The sequence below is a fragment of the Hippocampus comes genome, unplaced genomic scaffold, assembly GCF_001891065.2.
Source record: "Hippocampus comes isolate QL1 unplaced genomic scaffold, H_comes_QL1_v1.1 scaffold130, whole genome shotgun sequence".
Classification (NCBI taxonomy): domain Eukaryota; kingdom Metazoa; phylum Chordata; class Actinopteri; order Syngnathiformes; family Syngnathidae; genus Hippocampus; species Hippocampus comes.
The window spans coordinates 1,007,137-1,028,551 of NW_017842057.1; the positions used below are offsets into that span (position 1 = coordinate 1,007,137).

Below are 21,415 nucleotides of genomic sequence, written 5' to 3' on the forward strand. Positions count from 1 at the left end.
TTTGCGGAGAGGGGCGTCGCCCTCATCAGCGCGTTCTGCGGCGCCATTACGCGCGACGAGGAACAGCGACAGCACCTTCTGCAGGTCGTGGAGCGACACCGGGCGTTGCACCCGTGCGCGAAGTAGGCATGGGATGGCACGCACGGCGGATTTCGTTTTTTTTTGCGGTCTAACAGTGTCACTAGTGTTGATGGCCATTATAGACAGATGGACAGATAGATAGATGGACCAGTTAACATGGACCAACAATCTCACCAGTGTTGCAGGATCACCACGGTTGCCTTTTTTGCAATACATGCGTTCCTGTCTTCCGTCTTTGAATTATTGCAAGTGCGAACTGAGCAAAACAAAATCCTTACTGTACGGGAGAAACCGTACTACCATTCAGCCCCGTAACATTCTTTCCATAGGGGAAACTTTGGTCGCTCTGCGGGACGGGATAAAATTATCCGATCGGAATAAAATTTTGCACACATCCTTGTGTCATAGTATCGACAAGATTTCCGACCCGGCCCGACGAATCCGACAAACTTTTCCAAAATGGACCACCCTAATGGACATGCATATATTTTGCATTTGAAGGAATTTTTTAAAGACACAACTGCATGGAAAGTTTCTAGCTGAAGTTCCCATGCCTATCCCTTGGGGCCAGTCTGGGTCCATCCATCTATTCATCTATCACAGGGGTGCCCATTACGTCGATCGCGATCGACCAGTAAATCACGGACTGGTCCCAAGTCCTTCACGAGGGTTGTCGAGGAGGAAAAAAACCAAACAACCATTTGTGTGTCTTTGTGCATGTTAGTCATATATTTTTTTGTATAAATGTACACTGCACCCTAATCATCCTATCAGTCAAATTTTCACAAAAAGTATGAAAAAAAACAAATAAAATAAAGCAGGTAAATCTTTGCGCGTGACCTGCGTCACCGGAAGTTGTTAGCGCTCAGCAGTCTGCAATTGCATCTTGTGATCAGAGCTGTTGCGCTATATCTTTTATCTTTGTCATTATTCTCATTCAGCGTTTGTTTCGTGTACAATTCACCGAGGGCACGGACAAAGAATAGGAATCTAGAGGGGCAAGGGAAGTACTTTAAAACAGTACGCGTGAGCTACGATAGTTAACAGGCTGCAAAAGTGCGTCACATGCCTCCGTGTCAGTTGCTCGTCATGGCATGCATGTGTATGTGCGTGCGCGGTAACGGGTTGATCGCGGGAGGTTGGTTGATCGAAAAGTCGATCTTCGGTTCAAAAAGTTTGGACACCCCTGATCTATCATATTATAGCAGTGAAGACCGAACGTGAGATCAGAAAAAAACACATTTTGAAATAAATGTTCCCTGTACCTTCAGATTCAGGGATTTGAATGACTCTATTTGTTTCAGATCATTTAAAACTGAGTTTCATACTGAATGAAACAAAATGGAGTCTCTGATGTGCACCATTTTGAATGTTATTAAGTTGGACTTCAAGAGTCACGTCGCTTGGGAAGAATACGTCACAGCAAATAAACAAATTTGATTGCATGTTTTGAACTGAGCCAAGCTATGGTCAAGGATGGGCTGTCCATATCCAATTCTTTTGTGCAGAAAGAAATTGTGTTTGGCTTGCTTAATTTTCACCGGGCCTCGATAGCGTAGCAACTGTCTGTGTGAACGTTGCCTTCATTTTGAAACTTTGACAACATTTCATCACGGAGATTCATTCATTACCTGATGGCTGTTCAGATGTTGAGTGGTGTTGCAGAGTCCGTGGGGAACATTCCGAATCATATGGCAGCTAAACAAAAAGAAGAATGTGGACACAAAACAATTACCATTACATCTTCTAGTCCATTTCCTAGAGGCCCAGGGTGTCAAGACCCAGTCCTCCTGGGCCACTGTTCTGCCTGTTTTAGATGTCTCCCTTCTCCAACACGTCTGATTCACATGATAAGGATCATTATCAGGTTTCTTCAGTTTGCTGATGAGCTATGTGGCCAAATGAGAAAACCCTAGAGGATTTTATTTTTTTTTTTGGCAACTCAATACTCACATAAGCTGGTGAGGCCTTGGGGAAGAGTGTGACAATTTCACGGACATTGAGATACTGAGGACATTCCCTTTTCACACAAACACTAATGCAGTTGAATTCCTTCTAGTACACTTGACTTTCATATCATCTTATTTATGTGTTCCCTTTTGCAGAATAGGCATATTGTTTGTCAAGCAGCTGACAAATGATTATTAGACTGAATGGAGTCAGCTGCACGACTCACCAGTTAAAAAAGTCACATGCAGCTCATCACGCTAACTCAGGGGTCGGCAACCCAAAATGTTGAAAGAGCCATATTGGACCAAAAAAACGAAAAACAAATGTGTCTGGAGCCGCAACAAATTAAAAGCCTCAGACAGAAGGCAACACACGCTGTATGTACGTATCTATATTAGCCTACTATTGTTACACCCGCGCTGCAAGAAGGAGCGATACCACCGCTTGTTCTTACCGACTGCTGTCAGGCTGCTGAATAAACATACGTGAAAACCTGTAACCATTGTAAAAAGCACAGCCACCTTATGCTGCATATATGCAGTTGCATATATGCTTAGATCTATATCTATATCTTATATTTATATTGCATTCTGTACTGTTTTCTGAAACATTTACTTGTGCATGCAACACTCTGTTTTTTTTCTTTTCTAACGTCCCCCCAATTCTGCTGCTGTAGACTGCAGATTTCCCCAGTGTGGGACAAATAAAGGTTATCTTATCTTATCTTATCAAAATGACGAAGTTGGCTACAAATACACAACGAGTCTTCCCGATTAAACATTTTTTCCCCTTCAGTGCATCCTGAAGAGCAGGGGGGCCCAACCTTTTCACAAATACACAATGAGTCTTCCCGATTAAACATTTTTTTCCCTTTCAGTGCATCCTGAAGAGCAGGGGGGGCCCAACCTTTTTTGACCAAAGCTCTAGTTTTCGATAAACCAGCCTCCCGCGATCGACCCGTGACCGCATACGCATGCAAACACACACACTTACACATGCATGCTATAATGAGCAACAGCCATTACGTCAGCTAAGATGAACGAGGCACGGGACGCACTTTTGCAGCGTGTTAACTTGCGTAGCTGACGTGTGCCGTTTTAAAGTGCTTCTCTCTGTCCTTCATATTGGCATTCTTTGCCAGTTCCCTCGGTGAATTGGACATGAAACACCGTTTCTTCTTACAACAGCCACCTGCCTGGCATCCCGCTCTGCTAATAGAAACGTGTGTCGCAGGCTATGACGCAAAGCTTCGTTGACAGAAATGCTGAAATGTAATATTTATTCGACATATTTTTTACATCATTGGAAAATGTTAAGAATGTTTGTCCTCCTACAGAACACATATTCAAACAAAAAATATATTTTCATTACCCCATCTTTTTCCATTTTCAAACATTTTAAAAAGCTCCAGGGAGCCACTAGGGGGCGCTAAAGAGCCGCATGCGGCTCCGGTGCCGCGTGTTGCCGACCCCCGCTCTAACTGCTTCCACCAATACGTTAAATACCGTGTTTATGAACCCAATTGGCCAGCTTGTAGCCCATTTGACCATTTGACATCACATGAAATCCAACGATGACTTGCCAATCTGTTTTAAACAATATGAAGTAGAAATCTGAAGTGGAAACCAAGTTGCGGGGCATTATTTTCCCCCTCAAATACCATCATGTGAAAGTTTTGCCTCCCTTGAGTAAGTTTGACCCCATCTTGTAAGCCAAGTGTTTTTAACAACAGTCCTCTAACTTTAAACAGTGGCCGATTTGCAGTGCAAGTAATCAATTGAGAGTCCCACGCAAGCATGCACCTTTGTGTAAAATGGAAGGATATGACAGTGCAACTGTACTGTGCATTTTGGCATCATTTTGTGTGAATAAAACACATTGTACAGGGTGTCTGCAAAATCTGGGTACAAGGTCACAAACATACATCTGAAAACAAAACCATTTTATTCATTTTTAATGCCGCTAAATATTTTCAACATGATTTCCATCATTTTCAATGCATACTTTCATGCACTTTGCAAAATTCAGGTGACCACTCTGACCACTGCAATCTCCAATGTACCGACTTTGTGGACACCCTGTTATGGAGCACAAAGCAGGTCTGTAAGCGAATAATTGGGGTTAGAATGGAGCTTGAGGAGCTGCCAAAACATAAAGCTGTAAAAATGGAAAGGAAGTCACATATGCAAGGCTGTGTGTGAATGTGTGTCTATCTGTGTGTGCGTACATAGGCAGGAGGTGGGGATGGGCTTCTTTCTGGATGGTTAGTCTTATCTTCATGCACACTCACATGTATGCCACACCAGATGGCCACAGAATACATAGCCGCTAATGGCACCACTTGATCATGTCTGGGATGTGCTATAAATCAGTATATTAACAATGAACACATGTCATACATATAGTTTGATTGATCCCCGCGTGACACATAAAGCCATTTCATGAAAAGAGAGAAAGCACTCAGAGGACCTTGTAGATTTAGCCGCGCGTGCCTGATTGATGGCCGACCGGAGAGATGTCGCAGGCATTATCCTCGATTTCTGATAGCTCTCATGTTCGCATGTACATCTTGTTTGTTTACTAAGACATCACATTGCTGCTGTCTATGTGGTGAGATTTAATTAGTCTGCTCTGTAGAGCTGTTTTCCTTTTTAACATCTTTGGAAACAAGTGGTTATGAGCTCTGATGAGAGTGAGCACGATACACGCACACACCACGACTACACTGCTCTTCTATACTGCAGACATTCATGAATATTTCTTTAACGTATCAAAGTTGCACACAAATAAAAATCAAATAAGAATAAAAACAATAATGTCATTGTCAGGTTTCCAGAAAAGTTCCAGACAAAATTGGGATTCCACAATCATAGCCACAGGTAAGTTCTAACAAAAATATATTCGTTTCAAAACAAAGGCAAGACCAACAAAGAACCAAGAAAAGGTGAGAACAAACAGAAAACACTTGCAAAAGGCAAGGAACGAGAAAAATGTAAATTGCTTGTCAACTCAAAGGACAACAGAATCCAATGCACGAGAATCCAAACCAAGAATACGCAAGAAAATAATTACCGGTACATGAAAAATACTATGAACTACTGAGGCGAAAAGCTATGGGCAGGAAAAATATGTCAAGAACGTCTAGAAAATTAAAACATTTGGCGTTGCAAGCAAGACTTAATAATCCAACAGCCAGTTGTCGGCGTGGCGTGGCTTTTAAAGGCAGCTTAAAGGAAACCAGGATGATTAGTGTCAGGTGTGGATCATGAGAGAACGCCCACTCTCCAGCCGGAGACTGAAAAAAACAAATAAATAAAAACCAAAACAGAAAACAAAGCAAACAGGACAGCATCATGACATTCATAATTTCTTTTAAACATTAACTTCATTTGTCACATAACCTTTGTAGATAATTGCTTTAATGGCACAGGTCTTAAACAAGATCCATCCCTGACCATCACCTGTTGAGTGGCAAATGATTGCCACAATGTTTCCTAGATTTCTGTTCAAAACTCGCTGGCAAAGAGGTAATATGTTGGGGAAAGAATTAGCACACAGAGCATACGTATTAGCGAAGGGACAAGAGGAGGAACTGCCTGGTGCTCAAGCCCCACGCCAAATCTGTAAGTGCGCAAACACAGTGCAGCTCTGCTTGTGGCTCATGGACATCATGGCCGGTGATATGTGTTTGGCAGAACGTCAAACTTGAAACGGCATCACGTCATTGTGGAGAGCAGCGCAGAAAAATTAAATGACAGTATGGAGCGTCGCGCTAACCTGACTTCCAGCAGGATTTAAATGGCAGCACCCGGGCTCTGACCCCATTTACGCAACATTTGTGGGGCATTGCAGAACTGCATGGAAGAGAATTTAAGCACCGACATTTTTGAAATATGTAATCAAAGTCAAATGCATCATTGTAGGAAATAGTAAACTCGTGTGTAATCTAACAGTATAAATGCTTATTTGTAAGATATTTTGCAATGAAGAATGGGCAAACATTTCAGAAAGAGGATGACAACACAACCCAAAAAATTGAATTCAAATTTGGACATACTTTTGCCCAAAACAGTTTTCAGATTTGTATTAAAAATAAATAAATAAATAAATAGAGGGGCATGGGGGTGCATTCACGAAATCCCAATAAAGTAAACTGATGTTTGAGGCTGTGACATGACAAAATATGAAAAGGTTCAAGGGGGTACAAGCACTTTTGCGAGGCACTGTACATTGGGGCCTATTTTGTTCTTTTATCAAAATCTGGACAAAGACGTTTACAGTCTTTTGAAACTTTAAATTGTGTGGACGCTTCATTTAAAAAGTCCGGATTTCGGGTCTGTCCCTAACTCGGCTTCTTGAAATGAATTCATTTAGGTGCATGGAAGGGGATTTGTCTGGCAAGTTAAATCTCTCACTTTCACACATAAATTTATGAACAAATCAGTAAAATACAAATTGTGTCTGCTTTGTTTACATCAATCCAAAGTTTGTACCACCTATCTTGTGCAGGCTGATGGGGAGTTGGGTTGCAGCCCGCATGGCATCGGCACGCAGACAATCAGTCAAGCAGAGTGTTGCCACATACACAGACAGCAGGATTAAATGTTTTAAACAGCAAACACAGTAGAATACTTGTGTGGATTTGTCACTGATAATAAACAACCACTGTGAAGGACAAAATGTCTGCAATGTATTTGTGCATGTTTTCGAATGGAGATGTGAAACATGGGTATTATCGTGCACAAGACATTTGAGACGCCAGTCAGTAAGCGCTCTATATTTAGCTAGCTGAGGGACGAGGTGACTCGGTGTAACGGCAACACTCGGACACACACCACTGGACCTTATACTTTTTCACCTGCTGCTGCTGTTTTGTGGGCACTGTATACCACTCGCAGGAGGAGGTGGGTTTTAAGGATCCCAAAGTAAGCAGGACAGAACAAAGTGCCTTCAAGAATGGCCGTGCCGCTTGGGGCAGTCATCTGTTTCCAAACGAGAACAGAGCTTGGTGATTTGTGAAACGAGGGTTCGAGGAAATTACAGTATGTGCCAGTCAGAAGTAGCAGAGGCCAGACCAGGCCTAAGCAGTCCCGACCCGCTGGTGAGAGAGGCCTACTTGATGGCCCATGACTACATAGACTATGTCATCACAGGCGGGATGGACGGAAGAATGGGTCCTGCCCCCACTGCCTGCACTAAAGCGCTTCGCTACGCTGGAGATGTGCTCCTTACACGCTTCCCCATCTTCTTCAGGCGCTGGCCACGTGTCTTCCAGGATGTGACAGAGAATACAGCCTGTCCTAAGCTTATGAAGATCCTAGATGAACACTTCTTTCCCATTGATCCCAGGGGACGACGCCGTGACCTGGCATGGAGCGCAATATTGTCGGTCTATATTCTAGCTGGCCAGATGGCCATGTATTGCCAGGAGAATGGCATGGCGGTGATTTTGCCTCAGCTGAAGGAGTGCGTGGGTGCTTATGTGGAGAGGGTCATCTGCCCTGATATCAGAGAAAAGGGAGGATGGGTATGTATTTGCAATTTGAAAATATTCTTGCTCACAGAGCGCAGTCACAATCATACATTGAGGTCCATCCATTATTTTGCACTTTGACCGTTTTCATTTGATTTTTTTTTTTTTTTCAAAAAAACACGACAACAGATTTCAAAAAAACATGATGTGATTGAATTGGAGTCTTTCCTTTAAGGGCTCTATTTTGAATGAAAGCGAGCCTGCGGCGGAGTGCAAATGCTGGTGGATTTTGATTTTAAGGCTTGCTGAGCATTAAGCAATTTGGCAAACCGATCTCCGGCAAGCTGGGCGGGCTGGTGTAGCAGAAGGGGTGTCTTGGAGATGTGCCTCACGGAGTGACAATTTCGAGATAGAAAATCAATCTAACCTTCCCCTTGTCCAGACCGTGGCCAACACCGGCGCAAGGATAGACGGTTGGTCAGATGCAACCCATTATATTCATAAATATTAGAACAGTGGGCATCAAACACTCTGAATCACTGTATTAATTTTTAAATCATCCGACTGGGGTAGCACAGCTACGGACGATGATGAATGGGTGGGGACAGAGTCCAACTGCCCACTTCATGGCACAAATGTGCTTCCGCCATGTTAAAAAGAGACACTTTCATTGGCCATGATTGAAGTCGGCTGTGACCACAGTGCTCACTAGCACACATTCACCGGCCTACGTCTGTCTGCTAAATTCTCAACATCGGGTAGAGCCTGATTCCGCCACGTGCTGTGCAAATTTTACACCAATCATGAAAATAGAGAATTCAGTCTCTCCTTCAATTTTTTTTTTCCAAGAGAATTTACCTTTTAGGAATTACAGACATTATAAAGAGATAATCTCAATTTTCGGGGCAACTGAGGTAATTGTCAATAAAGCCACAGATTTGAGCAGTGAGGAATATTCCATTTCTTTTCTATTTACCCTTTCAATTTTAACTTAATCACACTTTAGTATGTGTAGCATCACCCCCTCTACCGTATTTGACAGTTGACATAGTATGGATCGTGAATCTTCTCTGAGAAAATTAGCCACCCTGAAATGCTTTTTTTTTTTTTTTTTCGAGGAGAGGGTGCGGATTTGGAAACAGATATTCGGCTTGTGATTGAAAAATTATCTTGGATGTTTTGGAGGGAGGGTTGTCAACTAATAGATTTACTGTATTTGGGAACTATTTGATTATTATAACGCATGTACCGTACTTTTGAGAAATTTTGAAGTTGTGATTAAATTTTTGGCACGTGTTCCATCAGTAATGGAGGATAGTGGGAAATAAGAAATAAGGCAAATGCATAAAATTACGGAATACAGTGGTTTCATCACTACTCATAATGCACCATTCAGAGTCTGGCTCTTTGACCAAACTCTTCTGACAGTCAATCAGCGGCGGATACACACATACCTACACATACACAGTCAGTCCTTGTAGCCGCCGTGTCAGATGTAGATTTACATCCTGATATGAATGAGATGGGCGACACGGTGATCCACTGCTTAGCACATCTGCCTCATAGTACAGAAGTCAAGGGGCTCATTCCGGCCCCGGCCTTCCTGTTTGGAGTTTGCATGTTCTCCCCGTGCCTGCTTGGGTTTTCTCCGGGTACTCTGAATTCCTAACACATTCCGAAAATATGCATGGTAGGTTGATTGAATGCTCCAAATTGTCCCTAGGTGTGGTTGTGAGTGGTTGTTTGTCTATGTGTGCCGAGCGATTGGCTGGCAACCGGTTCAGGGAGTACACCGCCTACTGCCCGAAGATGGCTGGGATAGTATCCAGCACACCAGCAACCCTCGTGAGGATAAGCGGCTCAGGGAGAGACAGATGAAAAAATGGCTTAAAAATGTTTAGAAGACCTTATTCAAAGGTATGATGATAGTGGTGGTGGGGGGAGGGGGGGGCATCGACACTTGGGGCTGACTTTACTTCTGTTAACAGCTTTTTCCAATTGCGTACAGCACAGAAACTAAATACAGCTTCACTCTGTTTACTTTGAACTCTGGGGTCCACTAATTGACACAGTATGCAGATCTCAGAGCTCTCCAGGGGTTATATTTATTAAGCAATTCTTTAATGTTTTCAGGACTCAAAACTATTTAGTGATTTATAGTTGCAGAATTGTATTCCACATCTGACTGGGAGTCAGTGCAAAGCCTGGAGTAATATGTTCTGATCTCTTTGTTCTGATCAGAAGCCAAGCTGCAGCTGTTTGATTCTCCTTTGAGAAAGGGCGCAAAAAGGATACCAGCCAATCAGGGTACCGTTATGAACAAAAGTACAGAGAAAAAAAAGGGTGATGGGGCGGGAGGAGGGGTGGGGGGGGTGAGTATTACATAAGGGTGCCAATTATTCACAGCAAATTACAGTACAGTAAATTATTTTGCATTTTACTTATTCTGGTCCATGCTTTACAATGATTTTCTTTATTAGTCCAATAATATAAATGATTTCAACATTAAAATAGCTGAATTTGTGTATTTCTTGTTCAAATACGTGGGTGAGAAGGGAAAGGCCGCTATGAGACTCATTACGCCCAAGTGCCTCAAGTGACTACACACACGTTAATTGATGCAGACAGTTATTGGTGCATGTCCTCACACAAGAGCCATTACTGTTTCTCTTCTCTTTCTATATTGCCAATATACATGTTGAATCACATATGTACTGCACATGCTGACGTTCAAAAGTATGTCTAATATATTTAATGAATGTGTGAGATATTTAGTCTTTATGATAGATCAGAAAAGCAAGTGAAGATGCACTATGGAGACAGGAAAATACTGTGCCGCTGCTGGCAGGCGGCAGTGCCGAGCACCATTGGCTTCGTGTGTAGAAGATGCATGACACACTTCCCATATATGCTGTGTCTTAATTCATTGGCAGTATTCTCCAAAATGAATTTGAAGGCCCCATGATGTAACTTCTGGTGTGCCCCAGCCGCACATCAGTTTCTAAATTAATGCAGCCTTTGAATCTAGCCTTCAAATCAAGCTTTTGTTTCCATGGTGATGAGCCCTGAGTGAAGGGTGCTTTAGAGTACACTTTTGTAGCCTACATTGCTCTGCTCTTCCACGCCACTCATCTTCTACACTTCAACATCTCTTCTACAACCGAGCACATTACCTCATCTTGCGGCAGTACAGAAGATAGTCAAATGAGAGTTGCTAGACTTGTCCAAGTTTTCCATGGTTTATACGGTCCACAGAGTCTACATGAAGAGGAACCAGCCTGCCAAGGGTCCTCGGAAGACGCAGTTTACGAATTTGGACATAGCAATAGCCACTGTAGAAAGCTTTGGTTGGTTGATGACACACAGTCCAAGCCGCCATCTTCCCAGGAGTCTCCGGGGATCTCTTCCATTCAGTTGTATTGAGGTATCTGTGTTTGGCACCAAAAATGAATCAAAACTAGTTGAATTCTTTATAGATCCTGACACAGATTGGTTTGTTTACCAACATCAGACGTGCAGTTATGATACCAGACATGTGGGTGTCTGGTATCATTCCATAATCATCAGGGTTTTCAAAACATATTCAATGTAAAGGAAATCCCAAATGCTTTAATTTTAAAAGACATCAGAGAAGGAAAACAATTAATTTGACCTTATATTAAATATTTATTTGTTTCATTGCTACATTGTTAAAGAGTGTGGAATTGATTAAAGCCTGTTTAAAAGCTTTGATAACAAATGAATGTAAAAATTGAAGTATCGGCTCACCTCTTCTATGATAGGTTCATATTTTTATATCCTGCGTCAGTGATGTGCGGTGAGGTTCCGAACTGGTGAGGCACTACTTCCCGGGAATCAGATATAAAAATATGAAGCCAAAATAGAACATTAGTCGAAATTTCTAATTTGATTTTCTAAAAAACATGTCTTAAATCTTAAATTGAGTTTTTGAATATTTGTTTTCAAAACTGTTAATAATGTTTCAATTGATTCCACATTGTTCAACTATGTGATAGCAAGAAAAACAAAAACAAAAAAATTGAATATAACGTCACGTTCCTCTCTGTTGTGTTGTTGCTTTTTGGGGGAGGAGTCTTTTTATGTAAAAATAGCATTCGATCTGCCCTTAATATGTTATGAAAGTCCCAATTGTAAAATTACCTAGGCGTCTGGTATCATGTGTGATGTTTCTAACAAACCAATCCATGTCAAATTTGTTACAGAATTCAAGGATTTATGAATTCACCGGAGCAGAACATAATAGTTGCCGCTTTAAAATTGTATTGAAGAGATCGCCAGGGACTTCAAGATGGTGGAGTCTGCATGTCCCCAACAAGCAGATGCACGCTCCAGAAATGGTTATCTATGTCGAAGGGCTTTTTCTACGCATTGCGCCAATGGAGCGCAACACTGCCACATGGTGGATGTGGCACCATACATACCAGACTACACTTTGCATTTTAAAGCGCTTTTCTGGTCACAAGAGTGATTAAATATCCATCCATCGATCCATCCAATTTCAACGTCGCTTATCCTGAACAGTGTCGCGGGAGGGTACTGGAGCCCACCCCAGCTGACTTCAAGAGGCGATTGATTAAATATGTCACACATATTCATGAAAAAAAAAAACTTCCACAAACTGTCAGCATGTGCAGTGCATGTGCGATAAAACATTTTTTCTGACGATAGAAAGACAAACAGCGATGTCTAAGTGAGTGCACAAGCCGACTGCCTGAGTCAGCAATGGTCAACTGCGGCTCCAAGCTTACAGTTCGCTCCGCTTCACTTCCTTCTCATTCTGCATTGTAAATACACACATCCAGGCATTTTAATGGGAAAATATTGATAATTATCGTATTGAAAAAGAAAGTTAATCGAAAGCACGGACTTTAATCAGTAACTAAAATGGTTTTAATTTGTATTTCCTTTTTTTTTTAACTTTCCACATGCAGACAGCGTCCAGCAGGTGGTGGTAGTGAGGCTCTGCCTAGTTTGTCGCCACTGACTGCTGCACAACCCGGTTTTAATTTACCGTGACTGGTTGACTGGTTGGCACGTCCGCCTCACAGTGTAGAGGTCTTGCGTTCGATTCCATGCCCGAAGCTTCCTGTGTGGCGGGGTGTGCTGGCGTCTATCCCAGCTGTCTTCTGGCAGTAGGCAGGGGACAACCTGAACTGGTTGGTTTCCAGCCAATCGTAGGGCACACAGATGAACAACATCCACGCTCACACTCACACCTAGGGACAATTCAGACTCTGCCCAATAAGTCCATCGTGATCGACCAGTAACTCGTGGACCGCTCCCAAGTCGATCGCGAAAGGTGTAGAGGAAAAAAAAAACAATCCAAAACATTTGTGTCTGTGTACGTGTTATTAATATATTTTTGTTAGTGCACACTGCACCCTGAGCATCTTATCTGTCTCACTTTCACAAAAATTATTTTTTTAAATAAAAAAAGCAGGTCACCTTTAACCTTCGGTGCCGCGTGACCTGCATCACCAGAGGTTGTTACCGCTCAACAGTCTGGAATTGCAGCTTGTAATCGGAGCTGTTGCGCTATACATTTTATTATTTTTATTATTCTCATTCAGAGTTTGTTTCATGTCCATGTGATTTGCTTTTCACAAACTTTTGTGTTTACTGTATTTTTCTGTTTAGTTCATCTTAGGGGCCATTATGGCTGTTGCTCATCAGGGCATGCGGGTCTCAGGCGTGCGTGTGCGGTTAACCGGTTGATGGTTCGAGGTAAGGTGATCGCAAAGTAGATCTTTCGTCAAAAAAAGTTGGGCACCCCTGATTGTGTTCCATTAACCTGCCGTGCATGCTTTTGGAAATGTGAGAGGAAACCGGATACCCACACAGGCAGTGTGAACATGCAAACTCTACACAAGAAGGCCGGAGCCAGAATCGAACCCTGCTCCTCTGAACCGTGAGGCCGACGCACAAACCTGTTGATTACCGGGCCGTCCACTTCACAAACCCAAAATTGGAAGAAAAGAGCTGTCGTAAAGTAAAATGTCAAGGTTTGTCTTGCGTTTTAATTTTTTTTGTTTTTTAGGGTGCTCATGCACCTGCATAGATTGCACCATGAGCAGTTGCCCACATTTCCCAAATCAAAACCCCGCCTTGACCTTTTTGTAGCCGTCAAAACGTTTAAGAGTGTCCAAATGATTGTTCAAAACTTGTAATGCTACAATTCTGTTTTCTGCCAGGGTGGATTTGTGTCACGCTTTGGAGAGAAACAGAGCCTGGAGGGTCAGCTGAAGCAAGTGTGCTGCTGGACCCTGCTGGCTTTAGCCTCAAGCGTCCTTTTTGACGTCATGTGGAAAAAGGTTTTGGCTAACATTGCCACCGACTGACTATCGCCAAAACTACAATATTCAAGAGTCTGCTTCACTATACTTTACTGAAGTTCAAGAGTGTTCAGTGTTGTTTTGGTTTTCGTTACATCTGAGTTTCTATTGTCACTAGTTCCACTTTGGTTGATAGTAGCAAGTCAAAATTTAACCAAATCTATTACATTACTAATTGGGCAATAATATATTTATCTGACCCAAGACATTCATATTTCACGCAGATTTAATTGAAAAACACTGTCTCAATTACACAAATGTTTGTTTTCTGGAAAACCTTGAACATTTCACAATGTAGCCAGACAATGCATGGGAAACTTTTTTTAAAACAAAAACAAAAGAAAAAACCCAATGAAAAAAACTTGACTTTCACCATACACAAAACATTGAATTTGACTTGAGAGCAGTGAAAGAGAGAAGACTTGGAGCAAGTTTCAAATTAAAGAAACTAATGGGGGATTGGAAAATTAATCCATAATATCATCCTCATCCTCACCGAATTCACCTTCATCCTCAGCAGTTGCATCCTGATACTGCTGGTACTCTGAGACCAGGTCGTTCATGTTGCTCTCTGCCTCTGTGAACTCCATCTCATCCATGCCCTCACCTGTGTACCAGTGGAGGAAAGCCTTGCGCCTGAACATAGCTGTAAATTGCTCCGAGATACGCTTGAACAGCTCTTGGATGGCTGTGCTGTTGCCAATGAAGGTGGCGGCCATCTTGAGGCCCCGAGGAGCGATGTCACACACTGCGGTCTTGACGTTGTTGGGGATCCATTCGACAAAGTAGCTGCTGTTTTTGTTCTGTACATTGAGCATCTGCTCATCCACCTCCTTCATGGACATGCGGCCACGGAAGATGGCAGCCACAGTCAGGTAGCGACCTTGGCGTGGATCGCAGGCGGCCATCATGTTTTTGGCATCAAACATCTGCTGGGTGAGCTCAGGCACAGTGAGGGCTCTGTACTGCTGGCTGCCTCTGCTTGTGAGGGGGGCAAAGCCTGGCATGAAGAAGTGCAAACGGGGGAAGGGCACCATGTTGACGGCCAGTTTGCGCAGGTCGGCGTTGAGCTGTCCGGGGAACCGGAGGCAGGTGGTAACGCCGCTCATGGTCGCCGAGACCAGGTGGTTGAGGTCGCCGTAAGAAGGAGTGGTGAGCTTGAGTGTGCGGAAGCAGATATCGTACAGCGCTTCATTGTCGATGCAGTAGGTCTCATCTGTGTTCTCTACTAGCTGGTGGACAGACAGCGTAGCGTTGTATGGCTCAACCACTGTGTCGGATACTTTTGGAGAAGGCACCACACTGAAGGTGTTCATGATGCGGTCTGGGTACTCTTCACGGATTTTGCTGATGAGCAGAGTGCCCATTCCGGAACCAGTACCGCCACCCAGAGAGTGCGTGAGCTGGAAGCCCTGGAGGCAGTCACAGCTCTCAGCTTCCTTCCTGACGACATCCAAGACTGAGTCCACCAGCTCTGCACCCTCTGTGTAATGACCCTTCGCCCAGTTGTTACCAGCACCACTCTGCCCTATAAGAAAAATCAACAACACTATGGTTATGTACTCTCGTAGTACTGCATGAGAGAATACCAACTAAAACAGAATAAAGTAAATTGCCTTCTGGTTTTCTCTGATGTAAAAACTACTCACCAAAGACAAAGTTGTCTGGTCTGAAGACCTGACCAAAAGGCCCGGACCTCACGGAGTCCATTGTGCCTGGCTCCAGATCAACCAAAACGGAACGAGGAACATATTTTCCACCTATGAGAGGAGTGAGGTATATAGCTATAGTGGCACAAGATATTTCAAAATATGTATTAAATCTTACCCGAAGCTTCGTTGTAATAGACATTTATCCTGTCCAGTTGCAGGTCACTGTCACCATGGTATGCACCAGTTGGGTCAATGCCGTGCTCATCACTGATCACCTCCCAAAACTAAAGGCAAACCAGAAATGTGCACAGCTAGTAAAACAAGTCAATTGTTGCGACAGTGTTTTAATATATTCTTATGGCACCGATACAGCAACTCTTCAAAAGATATGGGGCCTTGTTTTCCCCAACCCTGACTATTTGTGGATCATTCCATACAGTAGCTTTTACACAACATTGAAGATCCATTACTTTCAGACAAAGTGGTACCAAATACCGAAAACAAATATAGTATAAAAAAACACCTCGCCACAGTAGCGGGTTTTCTTCAAAGTTGCGATACAGAGTATGTCTTGTAGACTCATACTTTCTCCAAAAACGTTTCAAAAAAGTGTACGCAACATTTAAACATATATCAACATTTTAAATGGTGAACGACCCTTCAAAAACAAGGGACAGTCTCCAGACACATATCAAAGTCATCAAACGAAACAGCAGGTCCCGTGCCATGCGATGCGCCATCCTGTTTTGAACAAAGGCCAGCTTCCAAGCATACCAAGTATAACCAATTACAAGTTTGGCTACTTTTATGGGGTCTTCAAGGAAAATGTTGCGACAAATCAAGTTTTATCCATTTTGGCCTGATACTCAGAAGTCGGCGTTTTTCGTGGAACTTTGGACAACACAAGTACATGGCGGATCTGTTCGCTTAAAATGTTAAGGCAGGCGTTTACAAGTCTTGAAATTAAACAGATGTTCATTATAGAAAAGACGGGGATAAGCACCCTAATTAAAAAAAAAAAAAACTGCCCGGATATAACATCGAATACCTCACGTCAATATAACAAGTCGAGAACGGAAACAGGTATCGGCTAACCTTAGCACCAATCTGGTTTCCACACTGACCGGCCTGGAGATGCACAATTTCTCTCATTTTCTGTCACGTTAATCGTGTCTCAAATGTTCCAAGCAATTCTAAACGCCCACGTCGTCTCGTCTAAGACTTGTTAACATGTGCGCCGCTGACGAACTCCCCCGCCTCTTTATTCCCCAAACTACTCGGTTATTGGTTGACGCTGACATAAATGACTTCAAGACAAGCTTGCCCACCAACGAAATTGCGGAAGTCTCTCTGCGATTGGTCGTCTTTCTTTCCAAGAGGAAACGGACTGATTTCAAGTTCAATGCTTTCGAGAAAATCTGTGTAACAATGTTTTTGAAATATTCAATTTACAAAACAGACAGACAGACAATAAACAAGCAATAAAGTCATGAATGCATACATTAGTTCAGGGGTCACCAAATTTTTTTTAAATTGAGAGCTAATTCTTAATGATTCATGCGAAGGGCTACCAGTTTGATACATTCTTTTGAGACAAATGAGCTCAAATGACCTTTAATAATGTTATCATTGTTATTAGTGATATTTCATCATATTCATTCATGTGAAGACACTGATCATGTTCATGATTGTTCGATAAGTAAACACACATCAACATGCAACACTATTTTCATTCATCTCTGCCAGTGTTTACACTCACTTCAACAACATTCCAAGAAAATCACAATGTCCCCTTACATGTGAGTAGGCCGTGGGCAACACATGTGGTCCTTGGGTGTAACTTGGTGCCCATGGGCTCCACGTTGGTGAAGCCTGGATTAGATGATAAAACAAGCCAGGAAGATTAAAAAGAAAAACATTTTTAAAAGAGCATAAAGCAATAGCTGTAATGGATTTATTGTTTTTGGAATTGAATATGCGACTCAAAAAATAAGAAATTAGGTTTTGATTGACGATATTTGGATTTGTGGGCTCTGGCGGTGGTGGTTACACAAAGGTTTCATCATGCTTTCAAAGTGCAAACATGAATGCTGTAGTTCCTCAACATGACAATAGTTCATTTCAGCTTCGCTCTGATCAATGAAATAGAATTTAAATTGCCAATAATGGTCATTACATTAAACCACCACAAAATAGCCAGAGTTGGCGAGTTGTGCATCAGCAACACTTGCACTTCACATTCGGTAAGTGCTGAATGGAAAGACGGAAAAATAATGAACGATAAACCGGCACGTTAGGTTAAGCTGTCATTCAATATACTGTATGAAGTTTCGATGGTGTGCGTACAACTACCGGTTGAGGTGGTGATGATGACTGGCATCTCTATTTCCCAATTGTCTCTTTTTGTGAGTGATCCCTCATTCCTATTTTGAGACATTTCCCCCCAATACCTGAAACTAAAATGAGCAACAACTATAGCACTTTCTTCCAAGATACTGTTCAAAGAATGTTGATTCACTCAACACACTAAAAAGGTACATTTGTATATAAATTTTTAAAAATGGCTGCACTTTACAGCTACAATGTGTGTCAAAAAAGGACTGGTGTCACAAACCCAAACTACAAGTTTTCCTTTAAAGTTATCTGCCTAGAGTTTAGCTCACTTTCCCAGCATTCTTCTCATGAAAGGACTCATCCAGGATCCACTGTAGTGCCAGTCTGTATTATGGCATTCCTGAAGTTGTCCAAGTCCTCAAAAATCATCAATAATCATCCCCTCATCTAGTGGTTCTTAACCTTGTTAGAGGTACTGAGCCCAACCGGTTCATATGCACATTCACTGAACCCTTCATGAATGAAAAATAAAGAGTCCAATTTTTTTTTTTTTTTTTACAAATTCAAGACATAAAAACGCTTTAATTGAAAACAGAAAAAAATGTAAACACAATTAGTATAATTATAAAGCCTACTTTTTTAAATGTGTGCACAAAATGAACCAGCCAGTGATGGCCAAGTGGGCGTATCATAACTCATTGACATGTTGAGTCGGGCATGTCTTAACCTCCATGGCAGAGGCTCTGTCGAACCCCTGAGACTGATTTACCGAACCCCTGGGGTTCGATCAAACCCAGGTTAAGAACCACTGCCCTCATCAAACTCACACAGGGTCGGGCGAATCGGGAGGGTGGGCGAGCACGGCGATTTTTTTTCTCAGATAGGAACTGTCAGATGCTTAGGACATTGAAAGCAGGTGTGTAGTCAAGGTGAAGGAGCTGGACTGAACGGAGCAAACATCGCAGGATGCCTATGTAAATGTCAGGATTGATTGTCATCCATATTGAAGGGAAAAACTTGGAATTTGGGTTTGAAATTATGATTTGATGACTTTTCTGATACGTGTATATTAATCAGGTCACAAAACAAATGATCTTCAAATGTGAGAAACCCCACACGACAAAGAAATGACTGACATGTGTGCTCACTGCTCTAATTGAATGTTGCGCGGATGTCGAGATGACCAACACATCACACCGATGTCTGTCGTAGTATCAAGACTGGCTCATGAGATTCAGAATGGTGCCACAGGATAACCAGAATTCCGGAAAAAAAACAATGAAGGATAAAGCAGGAGTCGAAACAAAAAGAAGATAACTGTTTGGCTAATTCGAATTGTCATTTTCATTATGATGAATGTCTGTGGTGGTGTGTTATACAATCACTCAACACAAACAGTTGCTCTTCTATTTGTGTCGGGCAAGAGGGCAAGCTTCAGGTCGCTTTCTAAGCATTTATGTTTGTAACCAAGACTGGATTTTGAGCAGATCACTCTTATCACAGCCCACAACACTGGATAATCGGTCAGAATAATCTTCAAAACATTCGATAATCAGGCCTTGGCAGCCTTTGATTTCCAGGGAGTGATAAAGCTCAAATTTGGCCAAATTGTCAATATGTGCTTACCTTGTATTAAACCAGTGGTTCATAATGTTCTTGAGAGTACTGCACCCTACAAATTTCATATATGCATTCACTGAACCCTTTGTATCAGTACACCAAAGGAACCATTCATCAGTTGTACACACACACACACACGCACACAAAAAAGATGACAAAAAATTTCATTGAATGGATATTCACTGCAAATCAATGAAACATGTGCTGTTGCCTTGCCTCACAAAGATATTCAGGAATGCTCAGTTTCATCTTGACAAGTTCTACCCCCATGTCATTTTTTGTAAACAAAGTCTCTTCCTTTTTTTTTTTTACTTTTATGTCACAAAGACACTTTGTGACAAAAAGTACCAACACAACACATCCTTTCTGATTTGATGACGCCAAAAGACAGAGCTTTGTTATTCTCAAGAGTTGTCATTAATGACATGAGTGGGGGGAACGGGAAGGATGCACACACACACACAGTTTGGTGTCTTCACCTCTGCTCAACCCCCAACACTGACTCAATGAACACCCCCCCCCCCCCGATTCAATCGAAGCACTGTGTTTAACAGAGAAACCCCCGATTCAATCGAAGCACTGTGTTTAACAGAGAAACCTGATAAACAACAAACAATACACCGGCATATTACAAAAAGCAACTCTACATGCCTGAGCAAGCTTGTGCGGAAAGATGGTTTTTTGTGATTGGAGCAGAGCCAGAATCCATAAATTGTCTTTGGGAGAATGGAACCTTCCATAAATTACTATCATTCTGGGAAAATGTCAACCACCCACAACATGAAACAGTGATAGGGGAGATCAGTTTATGTTCGGTGGAAGGTTACTGTCTCTGTCCTGCTCAACGTACAAGGAAATTGGCTTCCCCGAGCCATTTGGCTCAACAACTCCTGACAACTGAAGCGATTACTTTTGCACCTCAACCCTTTCAGGGACAGCGGTTACTACAGTGGACATCTTACTATGTTATCAGGTTAGTCCCATCTGTTCATTAGTGAGCAAGCTACTTCCTGGATAACAGCGGACTGGTGGTTATTTGCAGGGAAAGAGTGGGACTTATTTTCAGCCCTAGAGTTTTGGGGCTCAGACTGGTCCACTTTCGTTCCCGTTTTAATGAAGATACATAATTTTACTTCTTAGTGTGTCAAATCTAAAATAGATGACCATTCCCTCCACCGATATTCATATTGCATTTGATCACAATCACATTTACCACTGAATGTGCTTACAAGATCATGATCAACCTAGCCACTAGGGAGCAGTGCCCTCCCCTGGGGGTACACTGTTCCCCAGTGCCGGTCCCAAGCCCGGAAAAATGGGGAGGGTTGCGTCAGGAATGGCATCCGGCGTAAAACTTTTGCCAAAACGAACATGCGAGTTGATAAAACGATTTCCATACTGGATCGGTCGGGGCCCAGGATAAAAACGACTGCCAACAGTGCTGTTCACCTACAGGGTACTGTTGGAAATTGGACTACTGTTGGTCAAAGAAGAAGACAAAGAAGAGGAGGACGATTGGTACAGAGAAAGAGGGAAAGGAGGAAGGTTAGAAGTATTGGTCTGAGGTTAGGAACTCTGAATGTAGGTACAATGACAGGGAAAGGCAGAGAACTAGCTGACATGATGGAGAGGAGGAGAGTAGATATTCTGTGTGTTCAGGAGACAAGGTGGAGGGGCAGCAAGGCTAGAAACATTGGAGGAGGCTACAAGCTGTTCTACCATGGTGTAGATGGGAAGAGGAATGGAGTAGGGGTGATTATAAAGGAAAAATATGCTAGACATGTAGTAGAAGTAAAACGAGAGTCAGACAGGTTGATGTGCGTGAAGGTAGAGATAGAAGGTGTGATGATGAATGTAGTCAGTGGGTATGCCCCACAGGTGGGCTGTGAGTTAGAAGAAAAGGAAAAGTTCTGGAATGAGATGGACAGAGTGACAGAGAGCATTCCCAGGGG

General features: G+C 42.5%; 2 protein-coding genes across 2 annotated transcripts; one reads left to right on the forward strand and one right to left on the reverse strand.

Annotated features, from left to right (window-relative positions):
- The first annotated feature begins 6,928 nt into the window (after positions 1–6,928).
- Positions 6,929–13,875, forward strand: bcl2l16 (BCL2 like 16). Its single transcript, XM_019860954.1, has 2 exons — positions 6,929–7,558; positions 13,717–13,875. Exons 1-2 carry the CDS (start codon positions 7,076–7,078, stop codon positions 13,861–13,863), a joined length of 630 nt encoding a protein of 209 aa, XP_019716513.1. The 5' UTR covers positions 6,929–7,075; the 3' UTR covers positions 13,864–13,875.
- Positions 13,876–14,198: 323 nt separating this feature from the next.
- Positions 14,199–16,725, reverse strand: LOC109510565 (tubulin beta chain-like). The gene is made up of 4 exons (XM_019860951.1): positions 16,605–16,725; positions 15,685–15,793; positions 15,507–15,617; positions 14,199–15,385 (listed from the first exon to the last, which is right to left on the reverse strand). The coding sequence occupies exons 1-4, from the start codon at positions 16,659–16,661 to the stop codon at positions 14,325–14,327; spliced, it is 1,338 nt and encodes a 445-aa protein (XP_019716510.1). The 5' UTR covers positions 16,662–16,725; the 3' UTR covers positions 14,199–14,324.
- Positions 16,726–21,415: the final 4,690 nt, after the last annotated feature.

Bases quoted from the DNA above. Each gene is read 5' to 3' on its own strand.
- bcl2l16 (XM_019860954.1), top strand. From the start codon at position 7,076: ATGTGCCAGTCAGAAGTAGCAGAGGCCAGACCAGGCCTAAGCAGTCCC. The intron at 7,559-13,716 runs GTATGTATTTGC...GTTTTCTGCCAG, and splicing joins TCAGAGAAAAGGGAGGATGG to GGTGGATTTGTGTCACGCTT.
- LOC109510565 (XM_019860951.1), bottom strand. From the start codon at position 16,661: ATGAGAGAAATTGTGCATCTCCAGGCCGGTCAGTGTGGAAACCAGATT. The intron at 15,794-16,604 runs GTTAGCCGATAC...GTTTGCCTTTAG, and splicing joins GAAACCAGATTGGTGCTAAG to TTTTGGGAGGTGATCAGTGA. The intron at 15,618-15,684 runs GTAAGATTTAAT...CTCCTCTCATAG, and splicing joins CTATTACAACGAAGCTTCGG to GTGGAAAATATGTTCCTCGT.